We start from the raw sequence: 21,361 nt of genomic DNA, 5'->3' as shown, positions 1-21,361 counted from the left end.
ACCAGGACTAAACCAGGACTAAAACAGTACTACACCAGGACTAAAACAGGACTAAAATAGGACTACACCAGGACTGAACCAGGACTACACCAGGACTAAACCAGGTCTAAACTAGGTTTAAACCAGGACTAATCTTGGACTTGAGAGAGAGAGAGACGGGACCCCGAGCCCCCCGAGGAGGGTGTCCGCAAAGCACGATTGGGCGACCGCTGGGCTTAGCCCCGAGGGGTGCGGAGCTTTGCACTGATGTTCGCGGGCGCACCTCCAGGCCCATCCCAAGACTCCTAGTTCAGTTCTGGTTTAGTCCTGGTTCAGTGACAATTGACTTTGCGCTGAAATATTGCCACCCCTCTCTAAACTCTCACTGATATAAAACAAATATCACATTTTCTTACTTCAGATTATTTTAACATGGCTGTATTTGACTTTTGGCAGTGTGGTGCATCTCTCACCCCTTGCACCATGGAGGCGTCTGTGGCCAGTCTGGTGGTCAGAGCTCCAGGGCTGTTCATTGGGTCATCGAACCAGCCCACGTCCTGCCTCAGCATCGCCTGGAAGCCCAGTCTCCTCAACCGACGGGTCAGCAGCTCTCCAGACTTGGCGAACGCATAACCCTAAAATACATCACGAAAACAGCATCAAATCCATTTACAAACAAAGTAGTTTCCAAAGTGCTGCAGAGAGATCATAAAATGAAGACAACAAAAAGATAAATTGCTAAAATTTGGTCACACCAGTCCTAAAACAATAAAATCAATAAAAGCAAATAAAAGCAAAAAAACATAAAATAGCAGTAAATAAATAAAATAAGAGGGACACAGTGCAACGGCGCTAAAATCGGGGTAATATTCTCACGTTTTTTGGTTACAGTTAAAAGGCGCACAGCAAAATTTTGGACTAATTATAAGCGAGAAAGACTAAAAACTTTTGTCCAGTTGACCGAATTGAATTTCTCCTTTGCCATACTTTTACTTTCGTACTCCGTGTGTGAATCCAGAACAACAAAAATAATATGATTCTGATCTTTGGTACAAACCTGTAGAAAATTAGAGAAGACGCTGACGACGGCCACAATGCAGAACAGCACACACACTCCATTGATCTGTCTCGTCTGCTCCACCGGGTCTGGGATGGCGAAGGTCTGTGGATTACACAAATAATAGCTCAAGCTCAATTACTAAAGTTACATTTTAATCTGAGCTTTGTTTTAACACAGTCTGACAGCAAGTCCCTTTCAAATAAAATTGCAATCACAAGCAAGCATTTTCAGTCAGTCACTCCTGCCATTTTGTTGAACGATACAGAAAATGTGTTGCTTAAATCCATTTTATATTTTGTAAAAACGTATTACGCAATGTTTGTATCACTATGCAGGGTTCCAACAGTCATGGAAATCCAGGAAAAGTCATAGAATTTTGTAGATTCAATGAAAGTTTTGGAAAAGTCATGGAATTTTAGTATCTCTTTCACGCAACTACAACGTTCTCTTATTTACATTTCATATTTAGCTCTAAAAGTCTGATCAGTTTTATACATGTACAGTCCATGGAAAGTCATGGAAAATTCACTTTAGGTCATGAAAAATCTGGAAAGATCAGGAAAAGTTTTGAAATTTTGTCAGTAAATATGGTATTTACTGACCATTCCTCTATAAATGCACACACAAACACAAACACATGCAAACACACACACTCATAGCCATGTGTCTGTAAATTATCAAACATTGGCAATTACATTTGAGAAATTGATGCTGTCCGAGTTTCAGGTGGAGGGGACAGGGCCTGTGTAACTCAACTTTTATGGTTTTTAAAGAAGAAAGCAAAATAGAAATTCACAAACGTTGAACCTTATCACTATTTGTTAGGAATTGGGTCCATAAACCTGCAATCTTACATCTTAAATTTCTTCGTAGTTGAATAATGGCAGCTCCTTCTGACTACTACTACTGAGAAAACTCTTCACTTCAATTTCACTTTTGTTTATTTTACTCACGAAGAAGACGTGAGTTTTGTGTTCATATGGATAAGTCAAGTAATTATAGAGATATGAACCATAATCCAGGTCAACAAATCTTCAATTCCACAGCTATACGGCAAATTTCACCATAAATTTCTGACTTTTTTTAAACTATAGGGGCTCTAAAACCAAGTCATACCCAAAATATGATTATAAAAGATTTCAAATCAAAGCTGATAACTTGTCAAATCCAAAGTCCTACCCCCAGGATCTGGCTGAAGAGGACTGCGTAGATGGGGTTGATGGATCCGTTGACAGCTGCTCCCACTGAACCCAGCACCATGTAGGGCCACTCGGGCTGGTTGTACTTCAGTATACGGGTCACAGGGGCCGACTCCTCTGGCTGCTCCTCCTAAGACATCAACATGCAATAACTTTTGAGTATAACATTGAAATGGAAGCAAAACTCAAGTTGAAGGTGCACTATGTAACTTTTTGGTTGGGGCTCTGTCACCTGCTTGTTTCTATGGATGTGTCATTGCTCTGCCTGGAATGTACATTACATTTATACAATTACAGGTGGTTTTATAGCTCAAAAATAGAGCCCTGCAACCACGGGACCCGATGCAAAACAGTGACATATTTTGAAAAGCTCATTGAGTGCACAGGCGAGAGCGGCAGTGCACAATGCGGGAGCAGGTGTGTGATGGATACCTCTGCCACCACTCCACAATGTCAGTATTATTTCATTTCATTTACATTAAGTTAATTACATTACACATAATTTAATTCCTTTATTTAGACTTATATTCTAATTTGGGTGCACACATTTTAGTTAATATAAGTCTGAATTATTTACTTTTTTGAGTGTCGGACGGAGGACACTCGGGAGAGACCGTGAATGAATCAACAAAGGGGGAACACAATTTAGTTAGTTTTACTAAGTTCATTTGTTTCGTTTGCTTTAAGGTCACTTTATTATCACTAATTTCAATTGTGCAATTATAAAAGCTGCAGTTATTAAGGGGCTCATATTATTCTATTTTCTGATCTATGTTTGAATGTTGTTTCCTGATCATGAACAGACCTGGAGTTGTGTTTTTTTTTTCATTCACACATGTTTAACACACAAACCCTGCATATTTAGACTGAGTTCTCTCAAACTGGTAACACCTTTTCACCTTATGATGTCATGTGGTAATTTGTGTTTTTAAACTTTCAACCCTGGAACTGCCAATCTCTCCTAAACAAAATGTAAAATGTAGCTGTTACCTTGAAAACTACCACTACATGAAGACAGCCTGATAGTGCAGGATTACTCAAACAGGTGAATGAAACAAAACACAACTCCAGGTCTGTTTTTGAGGAGGTAACAACATTGTAATATGGCTTAAAGCTCCCAAGAGTCCATTTGGGGGAATATAGGACCTTAAACACACAACATATTTAGATCATCGTGTTACCTTTTATTGTTGTGAAAATGCTATATTCACTGAAAACAATGAGCCACACCCTCTTCACCTCTTACAGCACAATTGGCCTACCTCTATATCTTCCATCTCTTTGCTGGAACCGATTTGAAGGCTTCCCGCTACTGCGTCTGGCACATAATCACGTGACCTGTGACTCTGAGATCGAAGAAGTCGGATGGAACCCCTAAAACGAAACAAAAAAATAAATTAAAATGTACTCTTGTGAGCTTTAAGCCATGTTATAATGCTGTTAACTCATCACAAACAGACCTGGAGGTGTGTTTTGTTTCATTCACACGTTTGAGTAATCTTTTAATATTAGTTTGTCTACATCTCCAAAGCTCAAAATGCTCTCTTCCACCTTGTGATGTCATGAAGCAGTAGTTAACAGCTATCTTTTACCAATATGTATACTCCTAGTTAATTTATTGTGCATGGTACATCATGACAAGTATATGTAACGCAATTTCTGCTGTTGTCTTTTGATTTTTGTATAAAGGGAATATTAACCTGGACATGTGTGTTGTTGTTGTTTTTTTTTGTGTGTGTGTGTGTGTATGTGTATAAATATGTATGTATATATGTATATATAATATAATATGTGTATATATGTGTATATGTAGATGCTGTATATATGTATATGTGTGTGTATTCTAGATATGTATTTATGTGTATTTATGTGTGTGTACATATGTGGAAGTTTAAGGGTGGGAGGTGTAGAGTTTAAAAGGGAGAATATGTATAACTGCAAATAATAACACTTGGATAAAAATTTGATTAAAAAAACAAACAAACAAACAAAACAAAAAAACAGCTATCTTTTTTTATCTTTAGTTCAGTAGAGATTGGCATTTCCAGGGCTGACATTATCCAAATGATTCTAGTGAAAGTGTATGGAATTTAAAAGCACGGTGGAGCACACATGACATCACGAGGTGGAACAGAGTGTTTTTAGTTTGAGAGAAGAACCCAACCTAAATACGCAGGATTTGTGTGTTAAATCTGACTGAATGAAACAAAACACAACTCCAGGTCTGTTTTTGATGCAGAAAATTATAACATAGATCAGAAAACAGCATCATATGGGCTCTTTAACAATTCTACAATAATTTCTGTACAGAATATAACTATTTTTATCAAACACATTTTACCTCAGGCTGGACTTGTGGCTAAGTTGGCTCAGAGATCGCCCCCTTTGATCAGAGCCCTCTTCAGGAGATTCTGTGAGTCCATCTGAAATCACAAATCAATCTTAATTCCAAAGCTTCCTGCGGCCCTCAGAAGGACACACGGGCCTATAGGGTTAACTAACCTCTGGCCCCTGCTGAGCGCTCAATATCCAATTCACTCAACACACAAGCATGTAAAGAGAGGAAACAAAATGGTGGAAAAACATTTAAAAGAACTGACTGATTTTCTCTTGCTCTAATGTACAAATTAAATATAGAGATTAATCATTTAAAGAGCTCATATTATGCAGTTATAATGTTGTTTTTGTTTCATTCACACTTATTTAACACATAAAAACTGCATATTTAGGCTGAGTTCTCCTCTCAAACTGAAAACACTAATACATAAAGGGCTCCACTGTGTTTTTAAACTCAGTGTAAAACTTCACGAGAATCATTTGGACAATTTCAGACCAGGGATTTCGTCAGAAGTCTCACAATAATATCGAGAGCTGTCACCATATATCGAATTATAAGTTCCTTTGCTTAAATACATTGTTCTTTAGTAGGAACAGCTTATAAACATAGGAAACTACATATCTCATGATTCATTTCAACGCAGACAACATGAAGAAATATGTTTTTTACATGAATTCTTGAGATTCTGACAGTAATAATTCACACCAAAATCTTGTCATGGTAATTTAAAAGCAGAAAAGTGTCGTATCAGCCTTTTATTTGCCACTCCAAAATATCGCAATAAATATCGTACCATGAGAAAATGCAAAAAAAATGCTGTCACCGTCTAAACGAAAGGCACTTCCAATAAAATATTTTGTAATTTTGACCCGCAAACGTTCTCGTGTAAACAGGCCTTTAAACTTACTCACAGCGGAAAGAGGAACCACAACTTTAACCCAAGTAAGAGTACTGTTACTTCAATAAAAATATTACTCAAGTAGGAGTAAAAGTATGCTGCTGGAAAAGTACTCTGAATTTCTTTAAGTAACTACTACCCATCTCTGACTTACCGTTACTTTTGCTGGTTGTACTTTGGTTCTGTAGCGTCACCAGTGTGAAGTAAACTCCCTTCTTCTCGATCAGTTCAGAGTGAGTGCCCCTCTCCACCGCCTGCCCGTGGTCAAACCCGATGATCACGTCTGCGTTTCGAATAGTGGACAGTCTGTGAGCGATGGAGATGGTCGTTCTGCCCTGTCGAACCTGCAAACAAAACACATTAATTTAAAGGTGCACTGTGTAACTTTTCTGGTGGAGGGTCCGTCAGATGCTTTTCTCCATGGAGATGATATTTCTAGGATGACCAAATGCCCATTTTTCCCCAGACATGTCGGTTTTTTGCGTTCTGTCCTGGGCGTCTGTTGTTTTGTTTTTTTTTAAGTGGTGGAAATGTCCAGGTTTTTATGATCTTTCATTGGGGCCATTAAATTGAGCGGCTCTCGTAGCTCTCTGAAACTCAGAGCGAGCGAGCAGACACAAATAGTCGGTCAGTCTGCAAATCTGCATTTAACGATGACTTGCACAAGAAATTCCCCGTTTTCCATCTCGGTCGGGGCAAGTGGGAGGCCATATGCACAGGTTGCGAGGTGAGAGTAGCTCAGTGTCGAGGCCCCACCTCTCACCCCCGGTAAGGTGTCCGGGTTTTCACAAATGGAAATATGGCCACCCTATGTTATTGCTTTGTCTGGAACGTTTCACAGTAGAACTGGGCAATATGGACCAAAAAATATATCTCGATATATTTTGCTATATCTTGATATACGATATATATCTCCATATCTGTACAGGAAACAATAACCCCCCAAAACTACTGCAAAAAAAAAAAAAAACGCCAAATGCCACCATGTTCATTTAGGAACAAAGTGCTTCTGTGACATTAAAAAACATCCCTTTATACAAAAATAATAACTTCATAATTATTAGAATTATAATAAAGAAATTGTACATATTACCTTCTTTTCATTCAAAGTTAAAACTACTCAACTCAACTCAGGTTCATCTTTGCATTAACTCTGTTAATCTACAGTAAACATGAGCTCCTTTAGCAGAGGAAGTTCAGGAGGTTCCTTATTTTAATAGATCCATGTTCCTCACCAGCAGGAGCTCTGAAGCATCCCACAATCCACTGCGCAGATCAAACTGACCATTATACATGTTATACTGCAGCAGATACTTAATTAAAATCTTCTGCATAAATAAACTTTACATTACTAAACTACAACATAGAGACTATTTCTATAGAACCACATCAGCCTGTTTACAATGTGTTTAATGCAGCTTTGCAAGATTTTTTGATGTCTTATGAACTTAAAACCGCATGACTAATTTGCATAAACTGTAGTGCTATACTGAACAAAAGTTAAGAGGTGGCTGTTAACTTGAAAGCTACCACTACATGACATCACAAGGTGGAACAGAATATTTCAAGCTTTGGAGATGTAAACAGACTAATAATACATTTTCATTCAAACATGTGTGAATGAAACAAAACACAACTCCAGGTCTGTTTTTGAGCAGGTAACAACATTATAATACGGCTTTAACTTGATAAGAGTCAGTTTTGTGTAATATAGAACCTTTAAATATACAGGCTTCTTACTTTATCCAGTGCTTCTTGTACCACAGCCTCACTCTCGTTGTCCAGAGCAGACGTGGCCATGTCCAGCAGAAGGATTTTAGGATTTCTGATCAGAGCTCGAGCAATGGCGATTCTCTGTTTCTGCCCTCCACTCATCTGTCCTCCTCCTTCTCCAACTAAAGTCTCAAATTTCTGAAAAACAATACAAACTCAAAATTAGTAATAATCTTTTAATAAACTAAAATGAATAAATAAAGGAAGTTAAAAGACCTGTAAAGATAGATACTTATATTAGTTTAGTTGACCTGATCTTTTATGGTATGTTTTACTGTACATTATTATGCAGAGATTTACAAAGCAAATAGGGAACCACACATTCACACACAAATTTGTACAACACTGAATGCAGACACTGGGGCTTGAAGTGTGTTAAGTGTCGTGCCCAAGGACACAATGACACAATGACACAATGACACAATGACACCTGTGGGAGCTGGGATAACACTGAGAACCTGTTTAAACATTGTCAGATGGGCGGAATTCAACCCAATCTGTGTATCATTCGTTCATTCCTTTTTCAAAATAAAACCAAAAATAAGAAAATGAAAAAACAACAATTTTCTTCATTATTTGTCTCCAAAACCAAAATGAAAAAACAGATAACATCCAGTTCCCGTTTACGTGACTTAAACTGTGATGCTGGACTTTTGCACCACATACGGACTGAACCAGGACGGAATCAGGACTAAACCAGGTCCTGGACCAGACCAGTACCAGAATGGGACTGAGACCAGGACTGAGACCAGGACTGAGACCAGGACCAGACCAGGACGAGTCCGGGACTAGGACCGGGACTGCAACCGGGACTGAGAGCGGGACTGAGACCAAGACCAGACCAAGACTGAGACTGGGACCAGACCAGAACTGAAACCAGGACCAGACTGGGACCAGACCAGGACTGAAAACGGTTCAGTCCTGGTTTAGCCCTGGTTCAGTCCTGGTTCAGTCCTGGTTCAGTCCTGGTTCAGTCCGTATGCAGCGCAAACATCCGGCATTGCAGTTTAAGTCACGGAAACAGGAAACGTCCATTATCCGTTTTTTCCATTATTCATTTAAACACAAAATCGAAACTGAAAAAAAGACAATAATGAAGAAAACTGTTGTTTTTTTCATTTTGTTATTTTTGGTTTTATATTGAAAAACGAAAGAACGAATGATACACAGATTCAGACTTCCAACCTTCTCTCAATGGAAATGAATGAAACTTTTTGCTTCGTGTTTTTTCATAAGCAGCTGTACTACTCAAAAAGGAGTTACATAAACGTTATATTTACACGGTATGAGTCCTCACCTGTGGCAGGCCCATGATAAAGTTGTAGGCGTTGGCTTCTTTTGCGGCGTGAATGATGTCGTCCATAGAAACGTCTTGACGACCGTAGCGGATGTTTTCGGCGATGGTGGTGCCAAACAGAACAGGCTCCTGCTCCACGACCCCGATGAGCGAGCGCAGCCACTGGATGTTCAGACCGCGGATGTCGTGTCCGTCAAGAGTGACCTAAAGATTGAAATATTGTCTCAGGAAAATATTTGCACTTCAGTGGTGTATTTATACTGTAATATCTGTATGTAGCCTGTGCTTTTACTGTTTTAAAAAGGTACTAATTGCTCCCAGTGTGGAAAGGCCATGTCCAGGGGTGTAGTGAGATTCTCCCAATGTGAAATATAAAAAAAATAACAAATATAAAATAAGCTACAACTTAAAACCAGAGCTATTGGCAATGGTGATAATAAACTGCATAGGCTCATGATATCTGCAGGACTGTCCTATAGTGACCTGAGACATGAAGGACCAGGACTAAACCAGGACTGAAGAAGGACTAAAACAGGACTAAACAGGACTGAAACCAGGACTGAAACAGGTCTAAACCAAAACTACAATTTTGTGGACACTCTACTCCACGGGTTTAGTTCTGCTTGGGCTGCTTCTCTCTCTCGCTCTCAAGTCCTAGATTAGTCCTGAGTTTAGTTCCTAGTTTAGTCTGGTTTAGACCTGGTTTAGACCTGGTTTAGTCCTGGTTTAGTCCTGGTTCAGTCCTTGGTTTAGTCCTGGTTTAGTCCCTGGTTCAGTCCTGGTTCAGTCCTGGTTCAGTCCTGGTTTAGTCCTAGTTTTAGTCCTGGTTTAGTCCTGGTTTAGACCTGGTTTAGTCCTGTTTTAGTCCTGGTTTAGTCCTGTTTTAGTCCTGGTTCAGTCCTGTTTTAGTCCTGGTTTCAGCCCTGTTTTAGTCCTGGTTTAGCCCTGTTTTAGTCCTGGTTCAGCCCTGTTTTAAGTCCTGGTTCAGTTCTGTCTTATGTGTTGTAGTCTATGATTTATGTTCTCTACATGATTATGAATGGAGTTAAAGTTAATAAAGTGATTCTGCATAATTCTGAGTAAAAAAAAAAAAAAAAAAAACAAAAAAAATCAAATATTATAGATTTTTACTGTTGTTTTTTTCTTCTTCATTATGCATTTTTCGGCTGGTGCAATTTATACTCCAGAGCGACTTAGTCCAAAAATACAGTATTTGCCAACACCAAATTATAAATACATGATGTTGCATTATTTTCAAGTATTTATGTGCTATGATAATTTTTAAATCATACATCATACATTCTTCAGAAGACCCCACCCACTGTTTATAATGATCTATATTTACCTTTCCTTCATGTGGATCATAAAATCTCTGGATTAACTGGATCGTCGTGCTCTTCCCCATTCCACTGGGTCCGACAAAAGCTGTGGTCTCTCCAGCCTTGACTTCCATGTTCAGTTTATTCAAAATCTAAAAGGAATTTCACTTTAAGTCTTTTTGGAATTTAAAGGTGCATTGTGTAACTTTTCTGGTGGAGCGTCCGTCAAATGATTTTATCATTGGAATTGTTATTGTTTTGTCTGGAATGTTTCATAGTTTGGCATTAAACCTTTTCATCTTCACATATCTAGTGTTGTAGTCAAGACCGGACTAATCGAGACCAAGACCTGTCCGAGACCACAGGGTCCTGAGACCAAGACAAGACCAAGACCTCTGGGGGTCGAGACCGAGACAAGACTTTTAAAGACCGAGACTGAGACAAGACCACGGCCCATCAAGACCAAATCGAGACCATCTTTGTCATTTTCTACATTTATTTGTATTTTAGAGTTATTTTGGCACATATTTATCAATGTTTTTATAAATCTTAGTCAGACCTCAAGACCGAGACAAGGCCGAGTCCAAACACCTTCAAGACCGAGACAAGACCGAGTCCAAGCGCCTTCAAGATCCGAGACGAGACCAAGACCGAGTCCAAACACCTCCTTCAAGACCGAGACAAGACCGAGTCCAAGCTCCTTCAAGACCGAGACAAGACCGAGTCCAAGCTCCTTCAAGACCGAGACAAGACCGAGTCCAAGCTCCTTCAAGACCGAGACAAGACCGAGTCCAAGCTCCTTCAAGACCGAGACAAGACCGAGTCCAAGCTCCTTCAAGACCGAGACAAGACCGAGTCCAAGCTCCTTCAAGACCGAGACAAGACCGAGTCCAAGCTCCTTCAAGACCGAGACAAAACAAGACCGAGACGAGTCCAAGCTCCTTCAAGACCGAGACAAGACCGAGTCCAAGCGCCTTCAAGACCGAGACAAGACCGAGTCCAAGTGTGGTTGAGTTCGGGACGAGACCAAGACCGAGTCCAAACACCTTCAAGACCGAGACAAGACCGAGTCCAAGCTCCTTCAAGACCGAGACAAGACCAAGACCAAGCTCCTCCAAGACCAAGACAAGACCGAGTCCAAGCTCCTTCAAGACCGAGACAAGACCAAGACCAAGCTCCTTCAAGACCGAGACAAGACCAAGACCAAGCTCCTTCAAGACCGAGACAAGACCAAGACCAAGCTCCTTCAAGACCGAGACAAGACCGAGTGCAAGCTCCTCCAAGACCGAGACAAGACCGAATCCAAACGCCTTCAAGACTGAGACAAGGCCGAGTCTAAATGCGATCAAGTCCGAGAAGAAGACCGCAAAAAAACGATCTCAAGGCTGGTCTCGAGATAAAGACTGGTCTGGAGTAGTACAACAATAGTCAGAAACCATCTGTAATTAAATAAATGTACGGTAGAGCTGTTTAATGTCATACTGTGGAACATTCCAGGCAGCGCAAAGACATATCCATAGAAAAAAAAAAGCAGGTGTTGCACTCTCTACCAGAAAAGTTACACAATGCAGCTTTAAAATATTTTGAACTGTTTGTAAATATAACAAATATTGTACCTTCACATCTGGACGAGATGGGTAGTAGAATGTAATGTCCTGGAACTCAATATCTCCTTTAACCCTGTCGAGTTTGTGGCCCTCTTCAGATAAACAGTCAATAAGTGGTTCCTGACAAGTAAAAACAACACTGAAATTGAAATTATGCTAAAGTGACTCCTCTGAGCTTTTAGCCATGTTATAATGTTGTTACCTCTTCAAAAACAGACCTGGAGTTGTGTTTTGTTTCATTCACACATGTTTGAGTCATCCTCAATATGCTCTGTACCTTGTGAGGTGGTACTTTGCAAGTTAACAGCTACCCTTTACCAATTCCAGGGCTGAAATGATCCAAATGTTTCTAGTGAAGGTGTATGGAGTTTAAAAACACAGTAGAGCACTTCTTATATTACCTCATGACTTCACAAGGTGCAACAGTGTGTTTTCTGTTTGGGAGAAGAGCTAAATATGTAAGATTTGTGTGTTAAACGTGTGAATGAAACAAAACACAACTCCAGGTGTGTTTGCGATGAGGAAACAACATTATAACATAGAACAGAAAATAGAGTAATATGAGCCCTTTAAAATACAATACAATGCAATTCAAAACACACAAGGGGAATACTGTATGTTTTTTTCTCACATGGTGCAGCCTTAATTGATATAATTGAGATTTCTTTCAGCTTACCCTGTCTATTGTGTCAAAGATGATCTTGGCAGCTGCTCGACCAGAAGCAAATGCCTCGAGACACGGAGAGGCCTGTCCCAGACTTATGGCTCCCGACAGGACACCAAAGAAAACCTGTAAAAAAGTGAACGTAATAAAAGTGAACCAGACTGATCAATGAAAAACTACATCAAATGGGGTTGACACTGTATCCCATGGTGGCCCTCCCTTTAGTCTTATTTTTCACCCTGATAGTAAAAAAGATAAAAGATACACAAAATAAATACAAAACAATATAAATAAAAATGAAATAAAAGATAAACTATCTGAGCAAAAATGGTAAAACAAATTATACACTGGAAAAAAATGAAATCTTGTCAAGTTAAGATGACTTGAATTAGGAAAGTTTTATCATGATTTGAGTAAATTTCAATTGACAAATAAAATTATTTGCCAGTGGAAGACTTTTTCTAAATTCAAACAACATTCGATTTTGTTTCTTGTTTTAAGTGCAAAAAGTTGTTTTTCTTAAGTGTATCAAGATGTATTTTCATATTTTAAGCATAAAAACACACTTATTTCATTGGTAGATAATTTTACTTTTCAAGTTGAATCACCTTAAATGTAAGTAAAATGTTCTTAATTTAAGTCATTTTAATTTTACTAGATATTGACTAGACAGAGCTGGTGTGTCCCCGTACCTGAATGAGAGTACCAGGGGACATCTCCTTAGTGTCTAGGACGAGTTTGGAGCCGTACCAAAAGGCCAGAGCGTAACACATGAAAATGATGAACCACAGATATCCCTGAAAGATTCCAATGATCGTTCCCTTTTTCACTCCCCAAGTCTGGGCCTCCTCCAGGTTACGATCATATCTGGAAATGAAAAAAATAAAATCAATGTACAGTAATTAAAGGGCCCATATTACTATTTTCTGATCTATGTTATAATAGAAAAACACACCCACAATTGTGTTTTGTTTCGTTCACACAGAGAACAAATGTGTGAATGAAACAAAACACAACTTCAGGTCTGTTTTTGATGAGGTAACAACATTATCACGTGACCAAAAGCTCACAAGAGTCAATTTCGTGCGATATAAGACCTTTAAACAAATACTGAAAATGAATTGTAGAGATGAGGAGTACATACCTGTCTGTTTCTTTCTGTTCTCCACCAAACGCTGCCACAGTCCTGATCGCAGACAGAACTTCATCAGCCACAGCTCCTGCTTTAGCGTACGCCAACAGCTCCCACCCGGTTAACCTCGATATGGCCTGGAGACAGGAAGTACTCAACCAATACCAACAAAGAGGGTCCATGTTTTTCAGTACAGCTTTCATTCTCCTATACTTAAATTCCCTGTACTCTTTTTTTATGAGGTCGTTCACATTTCTAATTAAATGTGACTTGTATGTGATCTCCAGTGTGATCTTTAAATGCCCCAAAAGTGTCCCTGCATGTGCACTGGACACACACGGCGAGCGCTCTCAGTGTTTACGGAAGTCGCCTAAACATCGACACAGCATTGAGCACCTGGAGATTTTAAAGTTGCTGTCATACCAGAGTCAGAACATGTACAGCTTATTTGTTTTAAGGAAGAGACTGAGAAGGAGAAGGGCGAGGTTTTTGGCCGTGGCGTTTTGCGGGGCAGTGGCAGCAACGTCTGTAGAAAGGAACGTGTGGGTGTGGAGTCGCAGCCAAGAGTGGTTCGACTGCGATGTGCTTCACTGCTTCACTCATACACAATTTTCATATGAAGAAGAACGTTTGTGTACATTTGTGAGCGCCTACTTGTGTCACTCTTGCGGGAGGAAACACGTCTTTGGTGGCCTATTTCAGTGAGCAAACGCATCGCCGTTGGGTCGCATTGGCTCACAACAGGTGCTTGTTACCGTACAATAGCCACCGAGGTCGCATTCATCCAACCTGACCATTCAGACTAAAGTCACATGTCAAAAGATCGGATATGCATCAGTTTTAAGATCACATATTTCAGATTTGGGTCACTTTCAGGCTGCAGTCTGAACGTAGCCTTACTTTTCAATGATGTTTGAAAATATAGTGGAGCAGAAAGTACTGATACCTTCTCTCAAATGTACTGAAGTAAAAGTAAAAACTATCCACTTTAAAATGTACTTAAGTAAAGTATTGATACCTCAAATTTGTACTTAAAGGTGCATTGTGTAACTTTTCAGGTGGAAGGTCCGTCAAATACTTGTCTCTAAGGAGATGTTATCCTTTCTAATATCATGAAGACAAAATCAGACTAAGTGGCAACCCCGCTCAGTCAGAATACTTATTTTACTAGATATTTTTGAGCTATAAAATGACCTGTAATTGAATAAACGTAAGGTAGGGCTGTTTAATGTCATACTGTGGAGCATTCCAGGCAGAGCAATGACATATCCATAGAAACAAGCAGGTGAAAAGTTACATAGTGCACCTTTAAGTACAGTACTTCCTCTACAGTACTTCTATATGTGCTTTCTTTTCTTACCATGGCCATTAGAGCAGCTCCTAGACCAATGAGAGGGCTGACCGCGATCACCACCAGGGTCAGCTTCCACCCTCCGATAAAGCCCACCATGAACCCAAAGATAAACGTAGAAATCCTCTCAATAAAGATAGAAACCTGGTCTGCGATGGCATTGTTGATCTTGTTGATATCACTGGAGATGAGACAGTTTTGTTTCCAGGGACAGGAGATGAAAAAATACAAATAAAACAAACGTGTAACTTACTCTGATATTCTCGTGTTGAGTTCCCCGACCGAGTTACAGTCAAACCAGCCGATCTCCATTCTCATCACTTTGCGGAAATACGTTTTACGGATTTTCTGAATTTGCCTGGCAGCTGCTGACACCCAGAAGAGAATCTAGAGAAATAAAAGAAGCACATTTAAATATTTTCTTTATTACACAAAACTGAATCTTGTGAGGATTGAGCCTTACTACAATGTTGTTACCTCATCAAACGCATTCCTAGAGTTATGTTTTGTTTGTTTTCCATGTTTGAGTAACGTTTTATTACTCTCAAAGCTCAAAGTGCTCTGTTCCACCTCAACAATGTCATGAATAGGTAATTTTCATGTTAACAGCTGGGCCCGGTCAAGCAGAAGTTAATACATCTGATATAAAAATGTATTCAACAGATAGTATATGTACTCTAGTTTATGAAACTGTTTACCTTTTTTCTGTTCCATTTTTGGTTCTAAAGTTACATACGTTTTAAACAGACCATGTATGAAACATGGAACAAAAATTATTTCCCAAATTTCAAAGACCTGAAAATCATGTAAATAAATGGATGTATTTCATCATATCTTGTGTTATTCCATCTTTGAACTGTTGATGAAGGTACATGATTTTTTTTTTTTTTTTAAATGTATTTAAAATGATAAAAATTTGCTTGGAAGGACTAACATATTTTATAGAAATAGTTTCCTTTCATTTTGAAGTAATATTAAAGTATTCGGAAGAAAAAAGATGACAAATTATGCAAAATCATGCACCTTCTACTTGCTTGCACAATTTTTCCTCCGTTACTTTTCCCTCCGTTACCATGACCTTTCTTAATAAAAAAATCTCATTACTCCAAAAAGTAAGAGGTTTTTCAACCTAATCTTGTACCATATGGTAGAAAACTATATGAAGCAAATATCAAACCAGTTTGTTAAGGATATGTAAGTGAGAACCAAGCTAGTTATTGCTGTTTGTATTTATTGCCCAAAAAGTGCTGCATATTTCATTCCCTCCGTTACCGACATGAGTTTTTAAATTTTTTGTCAACAACTTGAAAGAATATCACAGGATTAACTTTACCCTGTTGGAGTGTTAACTCTTTCCTACATTCTGATACTTTACTTATTTCAATAGTCCCTCTAGTTTCTGAATAAGAGCTATTTGAATGTAAAAAATCTGCCCCTGTTTCCCTGTGTTAACGCTTGACCGGACCCAGCTCCTTTTACCTTCAGTAGTTCAATAGAGATTGGCAATTCCATTTTCCTATTCATTCAGTGGTTAAACAACATTTTTCCACTACACGGTTGTTAATTGTCGGAGTGGCGGCATTTGCATTTTTTATCAAACGTCCCTGCACACCTTTTTTCCTTGAACGGAGTGGCGGCACTTTAGCTTTTTTTTCAACATTCCGCCATTCCAACACACAAGGTAATTATTAATTTGCGGCAGCGCTTTTTTCGAGAAAATATTTTCATGGACTGGCGGCGTGGGAGGTGCAGTGTTTGTGGCGTATGGGAGAAGGTGCGGTCCATGCGGCATACACAAGGCAAAAAAGACTCCAAACTATAAGTAGATTGTCAGAATGGCGACATAAAAGGTGTCCGTATGGTAGCATCAAAAAGTGTCGGAATGACAGAATGTCGAAGTGGGGTTATATCGGAATAAGATTTGTAACCCCACTACACTATGTTAGCTATGTTTAGGGTGGTCAGACGTCCCTATTTACCAGGTACAGTCACAGTTTTGAGCCCTGTGTCCCTTGTCCCAGCAGATTTATACAAAACCTGTGATATGTCCAAGTTTTATAAAAGAAATGTCCCATATGTCCCTATTTTTGACCAATTTGATCCCTGCAGACAGTAAAAAGAGGCATCTGTTTAGATAAAATACAGAAAAGCTGCTTAAAAATGACCAAAACACAAAGAAAATGTGACTATACTGACCCGCATGTCCATCATGAATGGTCTCTGCTTAACAATTTTCCTTAATTACACCCTTATTTCACAGTTTTACTATTACTAACCACCAAAAAAAAAAACAGTCCCAGTTTTTTATTTTGAAATTCTGGTCACCCTAGCTATGTAAATAAAAAAGTCTATGGCAGATAGGCAACCCCTGCTTGCAGTAAGAATGTTTATCTAGCAATAAAGACACTCATTTCTAGGTGAAACACTAACAAATCCATGAAAACAAACAGGATGTGCGCCTCCCAACAGAAAGGTCACAGAGTGCTCTTTAAACAATCCAAGAGAACTTACTTGAATATAACTGAGAACCAAAACTGCGGCTCCAATTCCCACGTAGTAATATGCAAAGACCCTCAACTGAGCTTCAATGTCCACTCTGTAAAAAAAAAGACATTTATTGTTAAAATGTAATGGGGAAAAAAGCTGGCCTACTCAATGTTGTTATTAAAAGGCCAGTGTTTTTCATGTTTTGATGAGGAAACAACGTTAAACATAGATCAGAAAATAGCGTAATATGAGCCTTTTAATTACTCACCCACAAGCTATAGTACTGTTCTCTACATTGAGGTATATTGTCCCATCTGTCCAGTGTATAGTGTCGTTTATGCACGTTTTGTTTGGGTCTTTCAGTTCTTGTAACTCCATTTCGTAGGCCACAAAAGTATTGGTCATCCTCCCGTACAGCAGCAGCATGAGAGGGGCCGCCGCTCCGTGCAGCAGGGCACACACAGCGCCAACTACCATCATGGCGACGTCTTTCCCGGTGGCAAAGCGGAACTACAAGGACAAAGTAAAAGGTTATGGATAGAAAAAGATAAAAATGAAGGAGAGTTTTAGACTAAGCTCATAGTGTTAAAGGTGCATTGTGTAACTTTTCTGGTGGAGGGTCCGTCAAATGCATGGAGATGTCATTGCTTTGTCTGGAATGTTTCACAGTATGGCATTAAACTTTTCTATCATAATGGAGACCAAACTAGACCAAGTTACAGGTCAGATCTGTGGAGAGGCGATGCCGCTCACAGTCAGAAGACCTGATTTTCAATGCATTTTTGAGCTATAAAACCACCTGTAATTGTATAAATGTAAAGAAAAGTAATTTAAAGTCACACTGTGGAACATTCCAGGCAGTGCAATGACATATCCATAGAAACACGCAGGTGACGGACCCCCAACCAAAAAGTTACATAATGTATTATATATATAGAAAAAAGATCATCACCATATATTTTAAACAATGGAGCTTTAAAGAGGGGGTATTGCACTTTTATGGGATATTAATTGTTAACACATAACATATTTAAATCACCATGTTACCTTTTATTGTTTTGAAAATTCTATATTTGGCAAAAACAACACATTAATAACATGTTTTATAAGTTGCATTTTCGTTTTTGGCATTGTGCTCCCTCTGCCAGGCTGCCTCCGCTCAATTTTCATTTCTCTCCAGCGATTATTTCAGGAATCAGAATACACTAGACAGTTTGCAAGAACCCTGGAAGTTGTAGACCGCGCACCGGCACCGGCCAATCAGCGAAGAGTTGTGAAGCCATGACGTCAAACTCAAGCGAGTGTCTGGGTCCCTTTTGTGGTACAGCACAACAGTAAACAAAGCGGTCGAGATGGATGTAGACGAAGACAGACATACTGTCTTGGCAACGATTCCCGAGATTGAAGATTTAAAGCCGGAACAAAGAGAATGTTTGGTGAGTTTTATCAAGGGGAAAGATGTTATTGCCCTTCTTCCTACGGGATTTGGCGCATTACATACGTCACGACCAAATAGCAGCGATTGGTTAAATAAAAAACTACCCACCTATCATCGAGGGAACAAATCCTAATGCTGCGAGGTCAGACGGTTTCCACGAAGTGAAACCGCCTGATGAATCAGGCTAAAGTCATTCCCCCTTCAGAGCGCTATCAGATTACAGTCAGTATGCATCCCGTTAATGAAACTACTGCACAAATGATCAGGTTTTTCATGTTATTGTGTATAGTTTTGTATCGTGTTTTTGTATATTTATGGAGAATTGTCGCATGGGTGACATTGAACAAGATCGTACTGCTAACCTTAAAGACGGTTCAAATAGGGCCCGAGAAAGATCGCTAGATTACTCAAACATACATAGATGACATTTAAAACTTCACCTTATCTTTTTAATGAGGCAACAACTGTCCTTAGGCTTATAGATGATATTTAGAAAACTCAAAAAATTCGATACAACATAATACCCCCTCTTTAAACCTCAAGGATATTACAATATACTTATAATAAAAATTACAAATTGACAGATGTCCAAGTAGATTCAGAATAATAATAATTTTACTAACTAGCTGAAAAAATCCAATGCTGAGATTCCCATTTTTGTCTTCCTTTCTGTAGAGAAGATATAAAAGAATGTTAACAAAAATTACATCTGCATTGAGAAAAATAAACGTTGACTTTAAATAAATGTATTATCTTTATGTAGGAAATAATTTTCTGTTGAGCTAAACCAAATATTTGGAATTTAAACACTCATAAATCATTAATTATGGTATAATTAGCAGCATTTTAAAGGTTCATTGTGTAACTTTTCTGGTGGAGGGTTCGTTAAACGCTTTTCTCCAGGGAGATTTTGTTGCTTTATCTGGAATATTTCACAGTTTGGTATTAAAACTTATGGTAAAAGCAGGTAGGGAGACCAAACCAGATCAAGTTACAGGTCAGATCTGTGGAGAGGCGGCCCCGCTCACCGTCAGAATACATGTTTTTCTTGGTATTTTTGAGCTATAAAACCACCTGTAACTGAATAAATGTAAGTTAGAGATGTTTAATGTCACACTGTGGAACATTCCAGACAGAGCAATGACATCTCCATAGCAACAAGCAAGTGACAAACAATACGCTCCAGAGGTGGGACCAAGTCATTGTTTTGCAAGTCTCAAGTAAGTCTCAAGTCTTTCACCTCAAGTCCAAATCAAGTCCCAAGTCAAAGACAGGCAAGTCCAAGTCGAATCTCGAGTCACTGGCCCACGAGTCCAAGTCAAGTCCAAGTCGTCTGCTTTGAGCTTCAAGTCATTTCAAGTCTTTAAACCAAAATACCAAATATAGTTTAGATTTTTGCAAAAAAAAAAAAAAAAATTCTCCAATATTTTTTATTAATTTTCAGACAAAAAATGTTGACATGAACAATTGACCACGTTAACATAAGTCAACATATAAATGAAAAAGAATAACAGGCCAATTCACACACTCACACTCACACACATACACATTCACATATTCACTAAACAACACTTGCACAATACAATTTATCAGTCGTAGGTAAGTCAAAGATTCATATTCAGTGACCATATGAATTTTAAAAAGGGAAAATGGGTAGAGAAAAAAAAAAAAAGATAAATAAAAATAAAATATTAATTAATTAATAAAAAATAAAATAAAGTAAAATAGGTAAATAATAATAATAATGATAACAACAACAATAATAATAGTAAAAATAAATAAAAATTAAGTATTATTATTGCCATCATTATTACCACCAATGCCGAACAATAACAATAACAACAACAATATTATTATACATACACATCATTTCTAGTTTTTGGATATGATATTCAAATAAGGTTCCCATAATTTCGCAAAGTCTTTAGATTTTTGCAATTTATATGATTTTTAAGCAAAATTGTACTTTAAAAAGTCATGTTATACTTAAGAGTTGTAGAAACGCTCATTTTTACTTTTTAAACGTCTTGACAAGAGTGAAAATTATTACGGTCAGAACAGAAAGCTTTTAGATTTAAAAGTGCTTAATAACAGTTCATTTGTCAACTAGTGTAAGCACCAAGTCTTCTCAAGTCACAGGCCTCAAGTCCGAGTCAAGTCCCAAGTCACTGACCTTCAAGTCCAAGTCGGGGTCCAAGTCTTTGTCTATTTTATCAAGTCAAGTCTCAAGTTCCAAAAATAGTGACTCAAGTCTGATTCAAGTCCAAGTCACAGTTTGCAAGTCCTCAACTATGATACCCTCCACCAGAAAAGTTACACAATGCACCTTTAAAAACGCAATATTCAACTAAAACGATTAAAAAGAAAAACAGAAAGTAGAGTATAAAGGAAACAAATCCACCAGCTTTTGTGTTAGAAAAACTGTGGTGCCCAGTGGGAGCTGACAGTGCAGTAAACGTAATCACAACAAAGACTCAACACTTTTTCTGAGTTTCCTGGCGTATACTTCTTTTTTTTTTATTATAGACAAGAGCAGGTGTGTTTACGGTGAAGAATGACAAAATAATCAGCTACACGGTGTACTTAATAAATTATTACTTATCATTACTTACCCATTTTTATTGCCCCCTGTAAAAGTAAAAGACACAAGAAGCCGTCAGTGCAATCTGTATTTACTACATGATTTATTTAACTGGTATGGTATTTTACAAAAGTACCACTAGCTATCTTAGTAGTAGTAGTAGTAGTAGTAGTAGTGGTGGTGGTGGTAGCAGTAGCTGTAATAGTAGTAGTGGTAGTAGTAGTAGTAGTAGTAGTAG

The 21,361-nt window shown here is 38.5% G+C and overlaps 1 protein-coding gene across 3 annotated transcripts in view; it reads right to left on the bottom strand.

Moving 5' to 3' along the window:
- Nucleotides 1-21,361, bottom strand: part of abcb11a (ATP-binding cassette, sub-family B (MDR/TAP), member 11a) — a 62,906-nt gene that overhangs the window by 17,557 nt on the left and 23,988 nt on the right. For all 3 annotated transcript variants that reach the window (XM_055149970.1, XM_055149975.1, XM_055149979.1), the window contains 19 exons: nt 21,155-21,170; nt 19,166-19,211; nt 17,373-17,614; nt 17,129-17,213; nt 14,871-15,004; nt 14,627-14,798; nt 13,279-13,403; nt 12,827-13,001; nt 12,147-12,260; nt 11,480-11,590; nt 9,890-10,015; nt 8,545-8,748; nt 7,215-7,385; nt 5,629-5,818; nt 4,580-4,661; nt 3,501-3,612; nt 2,219-2,368; nt 1,037-1,141; nt 453-614 (listed from right to left, as the gene is read on the bottom strand). In XM_055149970.1, coding sequence (XP_055005945.1) covers nt 453-614; nt 1,037-1,141; nt 2,219-2,368; nt 3,501-3,612; nt 4,580-4,661; nt 5,629-5,818; nt 7,215-7,385; nt 8,545-8,748; nt 9,890-10,015; nt 11,480-11,590; nt 12,147-12,260; nt 12,827-13,001; nt 13,279-13,403; nt 14,627-14,798; nt 14,871-15,004; nt 17,129-17,213; nt 17,373-17,614; nt 19,166-19,211; nt 21,155-21,170 — 2,522 coding nt within the window. The remainder of the gene's footprint in view (nt 1-452; nt 615-1,036; nt 1,142-2,218; nt 2,369-3,500; nt 3,613-4,579; nt 4,662-5,628; nt 5,819-7,214; nt 7,386-8,544; nt 8,749-9,889; nt 10,016-11,479; nt 11,591-12,146; nt 12,261-12,826; nt 13,002-13,278; nt 13,404-14,626; nt 14,799-14,870; nt 15,005-17,128; nt 17,214-17,372; nt 17,615-19,165; nt 19,212-21,154; nt 21,171-21,361) is intronic.

The sequence above is a fragment of the Boleophthalmus pectinirostris genome, unplaced genomic scaffold (assembly GCF_026225935.1).
Source record: "Boleophthalmus pectinirostris isolate CB_2022bp ecotype Guang Dong unplaced genomic scaffold, ASM2622593v1 HiC_scaffold_1, whole genome shotgun sequence".
NCBI classification, from domain to species: domain Eukaryota; kingdom Metazoa; phylum Chordata; class Actinopteri; order Gobiiformes; family Gobiidae; genus Boleophthalmus; species Boleophthalmus pectinirostris.
Note: the sequence above shows the minus strand (reverse complement) of the source record. Positions and strands in the feature narration are given on the sequence as shown.